The sequence below is a fragment of the Myotis nattereri genome (genome assembly GCF_964212035.1).
Source record: "Myotis nattereri genome assembly, chromosome: 11".
Lineage (NCBI taxonomy): Eukaryota > Metazoa > Chordata > Mammalia > Chiroptera > Vespertilionidae > Myotis > Myotis nattereri.
In genome coordinates this window covers 71,339,310-71,352,284 of record NC_138086.1, presented here as the reverse complement: position 1 = coordinate 71,352,284, position 12,975 = coordinate 71,339,310, and the positions used below count along the sequence as shown (strand labels likewise).

The window sequence follows — 12,975 nt, the reverse complement described above, 5'->3', positions numbered from 1 at the left end:
TGCCTATTCTTCCCTGAATCCTTTCCTTTCCATCCTTACTATGGATTTCACAGAAAGGAGCTCCTATATGCCTTCCCTTAATCCTGAAGAACTCTATACCAAACTCAAACTGTTTGGAGCAAAGGGTGAAGAGAAGGTAATTTGCAATGAATTTATATCACTAGCATGAGAACGGAGGTATTTTAAGTGAATTGCATAATTCCAGCTAAAATGATCCTCCAACCCTGCAGGTGTGGCTCAGCACTCCAGGTCAGGGTTTGACTCCTGGTCAGGGCACATGCATAGCTTGTGGCCTCGATCCCCAGCAGGGGGCGTGAAGGAGGCAGCCCTTCAATGATCCTCTCATCATTGATGTTTCTTTCCCTTCCTCTCTCTGAAATCAATAAAAATATATTTAAAAAATAATAAAATGAGCCTCTATAACAAACTATATTAAGTACAACTTCCCACACCAAAAGTAGTTGGAGGCCTTAATGCAATTCTTCTATAATAACTTTAAACAAAAGATTTCAAAGAAATGTTTCTACAACTTGTTTGCCATTGTGCTAAGGGAAAAAAGGGGGACCACAACCCAGGAGTGGGTAAAATACACCATAGAATATCACTTACTGCCTATAGGACTCAAGAATTGAACCTCTACGCTTCAGTTTTCTTATTTGTAAACTAGAGGCCCGGTGCATGGATTCGTGCACTGATGGGGGGGGGGCGTGGTCTGCAGAGACTGGCCCGCTGTGGGAGCACCACTCAGCCCAGCAACTGTGGACCTGCCCTCTAAGTGGCTGCTGAATAAGGAAATTAGTCTGAGGTGATATTTTGGGGTCATGTCTTGGGTAAAGGTGTGTTCTGTGTCCTGGAGGAACCTGGCGGAGAGCTTTGCACCCCAAAGCCACTTGATGAATGTCCTTGATATGTGATGCCAGGTTGGTGACACCATCGAGGATGTTCAGGGCAGCTGTGCTCCAGGATCCTCAGCCATCAGGAGAGCCTCCCTGGGGGGTCCAGTCACGTCCTCTCTTGCCATCCACCTATGTCAGCTCCCTGCACTCTTTCTAGAACAGCAGTCGCCAACCGGTGGTCCACAGACCACTGATAGTCTGTGAGGCCCGAAAGGTTGGCGACCACTGTTCTGGAACACACCTGAGAGGGCCTGCACCAGCTGGTGGGGTCAGGCCAGGGTCTGGACGGTCTCAGGTATTTGATAGGTGCAGACACTCGACCTCACCCTGGGCCTGCCAGTGGCTGCTCCCGCTGCAGGAGCAGTAACTCATCCCAGTCAGCTGAGCAGCACTCCCCCTGTGGGAGTGCACTGACCACCAGGGGGCAGCTCCTGTTTTGAGCGTCTGCCCCCTGGTGGTCAGTGTGTGTCATAGCGACTGGTCAACCGGTTGTTCTGGTCATTCCACGGTTCAGTCACTGGGCTTTTATATATATATAGTAGATAGATAGATGGGACCAGTACCTATCTGCCTATCATAATTACTGTAGGTATAAAAGATACTGCATCCCACATGCACTCTTGTATCTCATCAGTCACTGATACCCAGACTGACTCCTTCCCTTTGCTGGACAGTGCCAAATGACATCTATACAAATTCTTACGAATTCTGATCTGACACAAAATGCTGATATTGGTGAGGATAACAGAAAACCATAATACACCACTATAAGAAGCCATGCACAAACCTGTTTAAAAGAGGACTGTCAACTGAAATAATATAAATTTCATATTTGAAACTTGTTTTCCTAAACTTGATTGTAACCTTAAAACAGTTTACATTACCTGTGACAACTTGTGAAAGAGTATTTTCTAAGCAACTATCAATAACTAAAAAATTCACAACTACATTAGAAAATTATGTTTCTAGTTTCTATGGAAAATGATAGTATAAATTATTTGAAGCACCAAAGTACATGCAAAATATGAAGAGAATATTACTGATGCGTCAGGCAGTTAACAAAGAATATCATTTTTCCTGAACTTTGTGATATATAAGGTATCTGTGTCAGCTTTAAAGTTTTTAAATTTATTGTAATTTATATTTTCATTCTACGTAAATATTTACTTTCATGCTCAAAATATATGCAAAATACATCTCATTAACATGGCAGTATCTTGTAATTTATGATAGGAAAAAAACATACTGATATCTTCATTTCAAACAGAAACAAATATAAGACACCAGCTTGCAATTCTCCCCTCCAGGAAATCTTCAGTGCCTAGCAATTTATTCATTCATTAAGCCCAAGCTATATATGCCTCCTCTACTGAGCACCTGGACAGTGACAAGAGTCCAAGGAAATGAAAATACAGTGGAGGAGACCATTCTTTAAAGTGAAAGTACGATGTTTGAAGTCTGAGAGGCAGGCAACTGTGAAGCATGGAAGATTATGGAGACGTGTGCAGGGAAATCCCAGTAGAAGGTAACCTTCTGACCTTTTAATATATGTATATAGAAATGAACAAAGTTTGAGAAGTGAACAAAGGGGAAGAAGGATTTTCCAGGCAGGAAGAAAAGGTAATGGGCATGGACTAGGAAGTGAAATCAAATTTTCATTCTATAAATAATGTATTAGTCAAGTTAGAATAAATAGCAATATTTTGCTGTAAAGTGGCTTCCTCAAAAGTATGAAGTACCTCAAAACTTGAGTGGATTTAATTCTTTTGAATATTATTCAAATTTCCTTAAAACTTGCCAAATATTGCAAATCCAGCAATAACTGGGTAGCTTAGTCAAGGAAACTGAACAGAAGATCCTAACAGTCTTTCTTTTTTTTGAGCATCAACATTTTATTTATTTTTTTTAACCTTATTTTTATTGTTGGCACTATTACTATGTCCCTATCCTCCCCGCACTTTGCCCTCCTCCACCCAGCCTGGCACCCCCCGCCCCCCCTTCACTCCGGCCATATGTTCTTTGGCTAATCCCTTCACCACTCTTGGTTAGAGAAGTAAAGCAAAAGAAAATAGCAACAAAAAAGGGCAAAGATCAAAAGTTCTAGGAGTACATTATAAATGTAGATTAGTAATAGTTAAAGAATAGAAACATTGTATTCACAATGTTAAAATGCTCTCCATTCTCAAAAGTTAACTATAATTTCAAAACCAGTTTGGAACTGTTACAGCTTCCTTAGGTGGCCACGTAAATCTACAGCATCTCGCTGGGATTATTGGTGGGGCTCTAGCAATTACTCCTATAAACACAAACACACACCCCCCGTTTTCTTTTTTACCCATCAGTGGCCCCCTCAGCTAAAAACTCTTGAGTACTGCCCAGCTGTCAGTGCTCCTTTTAAAAACGATTCTTCCTGAAAACTTCCTAAGAATGAACTCTACATATTATGTAATGCACAGAAGCGAGTGAAATCCCCTAGACAGCGTTCGGCGTTCAAACAAGCTGCAAACAACCGGGCCCCCGCGGCCGACGTCGCCAGGATTCCTTTTCTGTTGTTTTAATCGGCCCGGGGCAGCGGCCTGGGTTGGAAGGCGGAGACTGGGATCGCCTGCCAAGTCCCGGTACTCGGTCGCGCAGAGGCAGCGCCCGCAGGTTCACGCCAAGTCCATCCCCCACCCGCTTTCGCCATTCATCGCGCTCCGCTCCCCTCCCCCATCATGTGACCGCAGCCAGGACGAGAGGCTTGTTTTTCCCCTGCGCTCAGCCCCACCGCGCACGCGCCGCGGAGCCCATTCATTCGAACTGCGTAACAATGAGCCCGGGGGCCCTGCGGCTCCGCGAGCTCCCCAGCTCGGATCGCGCTCCCGCCGCACCGGAAGGAGGCTGCGCCTCGCTGGGGTCCCCCGTCCCCCGCCGGTCCCCACCACGGGCCAACCTCCGGCCCTCCGCCCACACGCGGGGAGTTGAAGTCAAACTTTCCTGAGCAGCCCCGGCGCCGCGTCGGCCGGTTCCCCGGCCCAGGGCCGCCCCGTATCCGCACCCGGTCGGGCCGCCCACCGCGCTACCTGGCTCGGAGCAAAGTCCTCACCAACTCTTCCCCGCCCCCGCCCCCGAGCCCGAGCCCACCCCGCTCCCCGAGCCGCGCGGCCGCGAAGCCCAGGTGAGCTCGCGGGGGACGCAGGTCCCGTGGGTCTTTCACGGGCAGTGACTGGATGGTTCATGGTCTCCACCGTGAGGGCAGCCTCTGGAAGTCGAGGATCACGGACCCGAGCTCGCCCGGCCGTCTGCTCCCCTCGGGATCCTGCCCCTCCCTTCCCCACCCCCACCCTTTCCCGAAGTGGAAGACAACAAACCCGCCGCGGAGTGCGGGCAGCCCCGGCGAGGGCGGTCCTGGCCGCGACAACACCGCCAGCAGCTCGCGTAACCTCTCTCCGACTGACGCCTGCCTCCCGGCGTACCGTACTGCTCCCGCCACCGCTCTTACTCCTCAACCGAAACTTTCCTACTTACCAAACCCGTCGCCATTACCAAGTCTTTCAAGCTTCGTCTTCCCCCTCCCCTCAACCCCCTGGGGGTTGAGCCTCCGCCCAGCTCTTTCGCCCTCTTACTGGTCTGCAGAACTGCCGTTCAATCTTTCCGTTTTCCCATTGGGTGATACCTTGGCCTGTCTCGGGAGGCGGGCTTGTATTGACTTTTGTGTTGTGTTTACTGGAGGAAATGGCATGTCAGTCACTAGAACGAGCGCCTCGGATTGGATTGCTGCGGAGACTCCGGGGACCAACGCCAAACTTTGCACCCGAAATGGATTTTGGGTTTGTAGTCTTAGCCTTGGCTTCGTACCTCTGGGAAACAGCGCTCCGGAGGAACCGGTCGGACTACATATCCCAGAGGTGCTCGTACAGCGCAGTCTTGATAGTAAACAAGAGTCATAGGGACACGTGTATCAGCTGGTTTGTTTTGGTGTCTGGGACAAAAGGGAGGAGGCGGAGGAAGGGAGTGTTTTAAAGCTTTGGCCCCTTCTCTTACTCTAGTCCTGTCCTAGCACTCAGAACGGCTCTAGCCTCTCGCAGCACCCGTTCCCGGCCGCAAACAGCCAAAGGGGCTCGTTGCTCAAAGTTTGGCAGCTGGCCAAGGCATTGTTTCAGCGCTAGGGGAAGGAGATGACTCCACACGAGCGGAAGCAGTGCGGCCTCAGGGGGGACCTACTCACCCACAAATCTCGGTCCCAGTCATAATGGGGACTAAAGGTGGTGCTAGGCTCCCGCGGAAAAAACTAGATTTTCTTTATTCTGAGCCTTACTTCGTCACTCCCAAGACAGTAACTTTAAGATTTCTTTGCCAACTCAGTGCTAGTACACTACCAAGGTTTGTTGCGGCTCTATGCCAGGCACTGCAAGATTTGGGAGTTGAGAGAGAAGCTTAGGGTCTGGAGAATTTACAAAGGTGTAAAAGGGGTGGCGGGCGAGGGCGATTACTGTTTGCTTTGAAATTGAGGGAAGTCAAAACGGTGTTTTCCATATCGACCAGCTTGCTCATTGGTTACGGTAATACAGAGGGGTATCATGTGACTTAAACTGATATAATTTGTAAATCATTATCTAAGTTTCTCTGGTGAGTTTTTGGTAACCATTTCCCCCTCTTCCTATGGCTTCCCATTGTTGAAAGAATGTCTTTCCACTAGGAATTCCTCCTTAAATTACTAATGCTCTGACTCCCAGAGGATGGCTTCTCTGCTTTACAGTAACCTGCACTTCAAACATGGCTATCCATCACAGCTACTGTATAATTGATGTGTTTACCATTCACATTATGAAGCCACTATAAAGCCTTTTCCCTCTGAACCTTTAGTGTTTAATCGTTTTTAGGTTTCATATCTTTAGATCATTGTATGTATGCTTAAAGTTTAAGAGGAGGAAAACAACATTAGCAAGAAATCAGTAAAGTCAAATGTTTGAAAAGAACCTGAAATCATAGCTAATTATTTCTTTATTAATTAATTAGATTTCTTGACATTTTAGATCTGCCTGAAATCCACATAACAAATCAAGAAACCCAAAATTACACTCATATGTTGAAAAGCGTTTTCAAATTCTTTTAGGGATTCCTTGTGTGGACCAAAAAAAAGGGCCACATACAAATCTGACAAGCTCAGGGGAGGCCAGCATGGCAGGCCTTACAAACTCCGAGATCTAAAGTAACCACATAGCATGGTTATTAAAACTTTCTAGCAAAAAGCAGGTCTTGGAAGGTAGGCATGTCCTAGACCCACATCTTAACTGATAAAGGTCAATCTTTACCTTAACTAAGCCTCTCTATTGTCTTTTCACAACGCAGAAAATATACCTTTGGAATGACTAATTTCCCCCCGCTCCCCAACTCCCACCCATCAGAGCACAACCACCAGAGCAGAGACCACAAATCCCTTCATGGTGATTGTTTACTGTTAGCTATTTTATACCCACCCATCTAAAAGAAGATGTCTATTCATTTTACCTTTTAAAAAATATACATATTTTTATTGATTTCAGAGAGGAAGGGAGTGGGAGAGATAGATAGAAACATCAATGATGACAGAGAATCATTGAGGGGCTGCCTCCTGCATGCTCCTTACTGGGGATCAAGCCAGCAACCCAGGCATGTGCCCTGACCGGGAATCGAACCGTGACCTCCTGGTTCATAGGTCGATGCTCAACCATAGAGCCATGCCAGCCGTTTTTGTTTTTTTTTTCTTACCTTTTATCCAATTTCAGAGATTCCCCCGCACACTCATCTCCTTTGCTTTCTCCCACCACCCTAATCTGTCACCAATTGCGAGTAATTTCATGTGACCCCCCCCCTTCTCTCGCCTCCTCCTGTGACTGTAATATGTAAAATAAGATGCATTCTCTGGAGCATTTTCTCAGTCCCTTGAGATTTTGCTTCCCAGCACTTGTCATCAGTTTGGCTCAAATAAACACATGAACATTCTTACAGGTTTGGATTTATCTTACATTGACACCTGTTTGAATTCGTAAAGTGAATTATTTATAAAATAGTCCTTCTGACCATGTGATCAGAGGTTTATTTTCTGTATTCACAAATAGTAATCAAACATACATTTTTTTGAAAATAATTCAGAGGGTCAACAAAATGCCAGATTTTTTCCCTGAGGAAAAAGGACAGGATTTGAATGTATCATTATTCAGAGGTTAAGAGCGTGAACCAAAAAAGAACTCTGTGTCCATGCAATTGTGCATATCCCTATTTTCTTCCTCTTCTAGGTTTTTCAGTAGAAGTTCATTGTGCTTTAGAATTGAAAATATAAACTCCAGCCCTAGCTGGTTTGGCTCAGTGGATAGAACAGGGGTGGGCAAACTTTTTGACTCCAGGGCCACAATGGGTTCTTAAACTGGACCGGAGGGCCGGAACAAAAGCATGGATGGAGTGTTTGTGTGAACTAATATAAATTCAAAGTAAACATCATTACATCAAAGGGTACGGTCTTTTTTTTTTTTTTTTTTTTTTTTTAGTTTTATTCATTTCAAACGGGCCGGATTCGGCCTGCGGGCCGTAGTTTGCCAACGGCTGGGATAGAGTGTTGGCCTGCGGACTGAAGGGTCCCAGGTTCGATTCTGGTCAAGGGCAGCTGCCTAGGTTACCGGCTCAATCCCCAGTAGGGGGCCTGCAGGAGGCAACCAATCAATGATTCTCTGTCATCATTGATGTTTCTATCTCTCTCCCTCTCTGTTCCTCTCTGAAATCAATAAAAACATATTTTTAAAAAGAAGAAAATATAAACTCCAGTGTTAAATTTCTTGATAAAAAGAAAAACCCATAGAATTCACCTCACCATTTAAAATTAAAACCTGAGATGTTTATGTCTAACTCCCTCCATGAAATTAAAAACCTCCCCCTCCCCCCAAAAATGAGTTCTTAAAATAGCTTGAGTCACTCCTTTCCCCTCTTCTGGGCATACACTTTTGACTAAACCTTACTTTAAAAGTTTTTTCTGCTAAGTTTTACTGAAAGCTTTGTAAGGGGGTGAAATACTTCCTCTCTCTGTGGCCTTCAGGCTAAAAGCTCCAGCTATAGATATCCACTCTTCCCTTGATATATAAGAAGCCTGAATTTTGAGCTCTCAAAATGGATTTGAGTATTGGTTCTCCCATTCTCTTGAGCTTCTTTACTCCAAATTCTGATGTATTGAATATTGGCCTTAGACGCATGGGGCACACAAACCGAGTACCTATAAGAGCCTTACTGGAGATATTCTTATTGATAGGTACTGTGATGGGAATGTCATTGGAAAGGGGACCTTTGGCTGGTCTGCCAGGGCCAGCCTGTAGCGTGTGAGTTCCTGAATCCCTGCAGGAAAAATTTCACAACATGAGTCCAGATGACTACGAGGGAACATTTATTAAAGCTGGGGATGTAAAACAAGAAAGGGCTTAGCATCGAAGAAACAACAGGACAGCCTAGGCTGGGCTGCCCTCAGGAAGTCAGAGAAAAGGGGACCTTGGGGACAGGGTCAGGGGACTGGCCTGTGACCAGCCGCTGCTGCCCATTGCTCCCCAGGTTGCATGTCTCGTGGGGTCCCTTAGAGTTTAGGAGGTGCATGCCTGTGGGGAAAGGAGGGGAACGGAATGGCAGGGACTGCTTCCCAGAGGGAGAGCACCCACTGGGTCCTTTGTCTTGAGGCTTTGGTTTCTCTCTTGTAGCGGGAATCTTAGGGAATGTCTCAGGGAAGGGTTTTGCCGGATAGTCATCAGTTATCTAGGCGTGATCTTCACTGATTGCTCAGTGTCATAGTCATTGCAGCTGGTCCTGGTGTCACCCACCTGGTTTTGTTGCTTTTCTGGGTCTGGAGCTGGAATATAGCTGAGGCCTCGATGTTATCGCTAAGGAGGTGATCTTCGGTATCTGCTGTAAATTGCCGGCCAGTTTGTTCAGCTATTTGTCTCCGTTTCCCTATTTCGCTCCGCCTGGCTTACTGGCCTGTCCCAGGAAGCATAACTTTAACCTCAGATCAAGATATTATATGTTATTATAAGTAATACTTTATCTTTTAATAGCACTTATAAAGTTGTTTCTATTTATTCATTCAAAAATATTTTATTTAGTTTCCATTATTTGTTGATCACTTTGCTAATAGATAAGGATACAAAGGTGTTTTCACATATTCATTTTTTCCCAAGTCATTGAATATAAGAGCAAAATTCTGATAGTTCAGACACAACTAATTAAATATCAGCATTAGAATTCTCACGGAGCCAGGCCAGGCCGGCATGGCTCAGTAATTTGAGCGTTCGCAGAGGGTCCCGGGTTCAATTCCTGGTCAAGGGCATATACCTAGGTTGCAGACTCAAGGGCATGTACCTGGGTTGCAGATTTGAGATTTGATCCCTGGTTAGGGCGTGTGTCAGAGACAACCAATCAATGTGTGTCTCTCACATCAATGTTTCTCTCCTCTCTCTCTCTCCACCCCCTTCTATTTTTCTCTGAAAATCAATGGGAAAAATATTCTAGGGTAAAGGACCTCAAGATGAAGAACCCAGCACACCTCACCTCCTCCACCCCTGGCTTCCCCCATAGGCATGCATCTCCTAAACTCTAAAGAACCCCATGAGGCTTGCAACCAGGGCAGCCATGGGAGCAGCTCGTCCCAGACAATCCCTCTGAACCTGTTTCCAAGGCCCCCTTGTCTCTGACTTCTTAGTGAGCCAAAGCAGACCAGCCTACGCCCATTTCCCCAGCCCTTTCTTGTTTCTCTGTCCCCAGCTTTAATAAACTTCCTCGGAAATTCTCCTGGCCCGGTCGGCATGGCTCAGTGGTTGAGCGTCGCCATATGAACCAGGAGGTCACGGTTCGATTCCGTGGTCAGGGCACATGCCCAGGTTGCGGGCTCGATCCCCAGTGGGGAGCATGCAAGAGGCAGCTGATCGATGATTCTCTTTCATTATTGATGTTTCTATCTCTCCCTCCCTCTCCCTTTCTCTCTGAAATCAATATTTAAAAAATAAAATAAAATTCACCTGGACTCCTGTTGTGAAATTTTTCCTGCAAGAAGTCAAGAACCCACACACTACCAGCTGGCCCTAGGCTGACCCACCAAGGGCCAGGTCCCCTTTCTGGCAACAACTGGACTATGTTTCTTTCTCTCTCTCTCTCTCTCTCTCCCCTCACCCCCCATCCCCTTCCATTTTTCTCTAAAAATCAATGGGAAAAATATTCCAGGGTTGGCGACGGCTGTTATTGAGAGGGGCTTGTGTCTCCCCTGGTTGCTAGTGGAAGTGGGGTTCTTGGGGTACCGCTGAAATAAGCATTTCCAGAGGCCCCCACAGGGGGATGAGATAGAGTAGAAAGCTTTATTTCTGTAGAATCACACCCTTTACTCTACTCATAAAAGAAGTGTAGCTGGGGCCTCAGGTAGAGAGAAAATCAGTCAGTGTCTAGAATTTCCATGTTGGAACCAGGTCCAGTCCAGCTTAGCTAGTCTAGCTTGTGTTTCCTCGCTGCAGTCCGTTAGTCCACGGCATGTGGGATCTCCAGGGCTGTGGGCCATACAAGTGAATGCAAGAGTGCCAATAGTCAAGAGCCACATAACAAGAGCACGAGAGAGCGAATTCCTGTGTTTAGGGGATTATGTATTCCCAATTTTCACGTGCTTGCAGTGGCCATGCCCATTCTTCTGGCCAACCATCACTGTCCCCAGATGTGACTGACAGGAAAGTGTCTTCCCTAGCTCACTCCAATTTTACTGGGCATGTATCTATTTTCCCTTTGTTGAATTCCTTACCCGAATATTTTGCAAGGAATAGGCCAGTGTTCCCTGGGAAGTGTGAAATTACAGCTTCCTGGTGAAGCTGCCTAAATGACGTACCTCTAATGTCTGACATTCCCTTTGAGTCTTTCTTATTAATAATTAGTTCATTACAACAGTATCACTATCTTCTGACTTTTTTGAAAGGCTAATGACCACATTAGTGCATTATGTATATTTAACATCATCGTCATCAATTCCTGAGTGAGCATTACAAAACCAGCCAACTTCTAAACCAGAACAAAGATCAAAGAACAAAACTAGTAAGATCTCCTTGGAAATCTTCACATATGTAAATTCTACTTTTTCTCTATAACAGGTATATGTAATTAACTTTTTATGGAAATTAACTTTTGTTATTTTTTATTTTTTTTAAATATATTTTATTGATTTTTTACAGAGAGAAAGGGAGAGAGATAGAGAGTTAGAAACATCGATGAGAGAGAAACATCAATCAGCTGCCTCCTGCACATCTCCCACTGGGGATATGCCCGCAACCCAGGTACATGCCCTTGACCGGAATCGAACCTGGGACCTTTCAGTCTGCAGGCCGACGCTCTATCCACTGAGCCAAACCGGTTTCGGCTTGTTATTTTTTATTTACAGATTACATTCAATACTTTGTATTAGTTTCAAGTGTACAGCACAATGGTCAGACAATCATACACACCACAAAGTGCTCCCTTGATATTTCTAATACCCAGCCGGCACCACATAGTTGTTACAATATTATTGATTATATTCCCTATGCAGTGCTTTCCATTCCTCATCCTCCTCACCCCGCCACCCATGACTGTTTCGTAACTACCAATTTGTACTTCTTAATCTCTTCACCTTTTCACCCAGTCCTTCACCAAACCCCTTCCCCTCTGGCAACCATCCAGCCATCTGTTCTCTGTATCCATGAGTTGGTTTCAATTTTGTTTGTTCATTTATTTTGTTATTTAGATTCCACATATAAGTGAGGTAATGTGGTATTTGTCTTTCTCTGACTTATTTCACTTAGCATAATGCTCTCTAGGTCCATCCATGCTGTTGCAGATGGTAATATTTCATTATTTTTTATGGCCAAGTAAAAGTCTGTGTATGTACCACAGTTTTTTCAGACATAATTAATTTTTATCTGTTCTTTGGATGTTTCCATAATAAAACTGACATTTAAAACAGTTTAGCCCAGTCGGCATGCTCAGTGGTTGAGTGTCGACCTATGAACCAGAAGGTCACGGTTCGATTCCCAGTCAGGGCATATGCCCAGGTTGCAGGTTCAATCCCCAGTGTGGGGTGCGCAAGAGGAAGCCAATCAATGGTTCTCATCATTGATGTTTCTATCCCTCTTCCTCTCCCTTCCTCTCTGAAATCAATAAAAATATATAAAAATAAATAAATAAAACAATTAGTTTAGCCCTGGCTCGTGTGGCTCAGTTGGTTAGAGCATCACCCAGCCTCCTCATCTTCTCTGACAGCTATGAGTCTATTTCTATTTTGTTAGCTTATTTTGTTCATTGGATAAGTGAAATCCTATGGTATTTGTCTTTCTCTGACTGGCTTGTTTCACTTATATAATTTTCCAGGCCTATCCATGCTTTCCCACAGGGGAAGATTTCCTTTTTTATGGCTGAGTCGTATTCAGTTGTGTAAATGGTTGAGTGTCAACCTATGAGATATAGTGGAAAGCTTAGCTTTCTACATCCTCGCCAACACTTGGTTGTTGATTTATTGATGGTAGCCATTCTGACAGGTGTGAGGTGATATATCATTGTGGTTTTAATTTGCATTTAATCCTTGATTAGTGACATTGAGCATCTTTTCATATATTGGCCATCTGTCCTTTTTGTAGAAGTGTCTATTCAGGTCCTTTGTCCATTTAAAATATATATATATTTGTATTGCTTTCTGAGAGAGGGAGAGAGAGATAGAAACATCAATGATGAGAATCATTGTTTGGCTGCCTTCTACCGGTGATTGAGTCCACCACCCAGGCATGTACCCTGACTGGGAATCGAACTCTGACCTCCTGGTTCATAGGTCGAGGCACAACTACTGAGCCACATCGGCTGGGCTGCCCATTTAACAGGATTGTTTTATTTTTTGGTGCTTTTATAAGTTCTTTATAAATTTTAGATACTAACCCCTTATCAGATGTATTGGCCCACCACATAGAGCAAGACTTACTTCAGTAGGGCTCTGGTGCCCACTGAGCTTGCCCCTTGAGTGTGTCTTTTGTAGAGGTAGTTGGGTGGTGGTGCTTCGACCTGGTATGAAGCTATCTCCTGGATGCACTGG

The 12,975-nt window shown here is 45.0% G+C and overlaps 1 protein-coding gene across 1 annotated transcript in view; it reads right to left on the bottom strand.

Moving 5' to 3' along the window:
- Nucleotides 1-4,448, bottom strand: part of HBP1 (HMG-box transcription factor 1) — a 35,022-nt gene extending 30,574 nt beyond the window's left edge. Inside the window, exon 1 of the mRNA XM_081101805.1 lies at nucleotides 4,404-4,448. Within this exon, the coding sequence (XP_080957931.1) occupies nucleotides 4,404-4,418 (15 nt within the window). The 5' untranslated portion in view covers nucleotides 4,419-4,448. The remainder of the gene's footprint in view (nucleotides 1-4,403) is intronic.
- Between the last annotated feature and the right edge of the window lie 8,527 nt (nucleotides 4,449-12,975).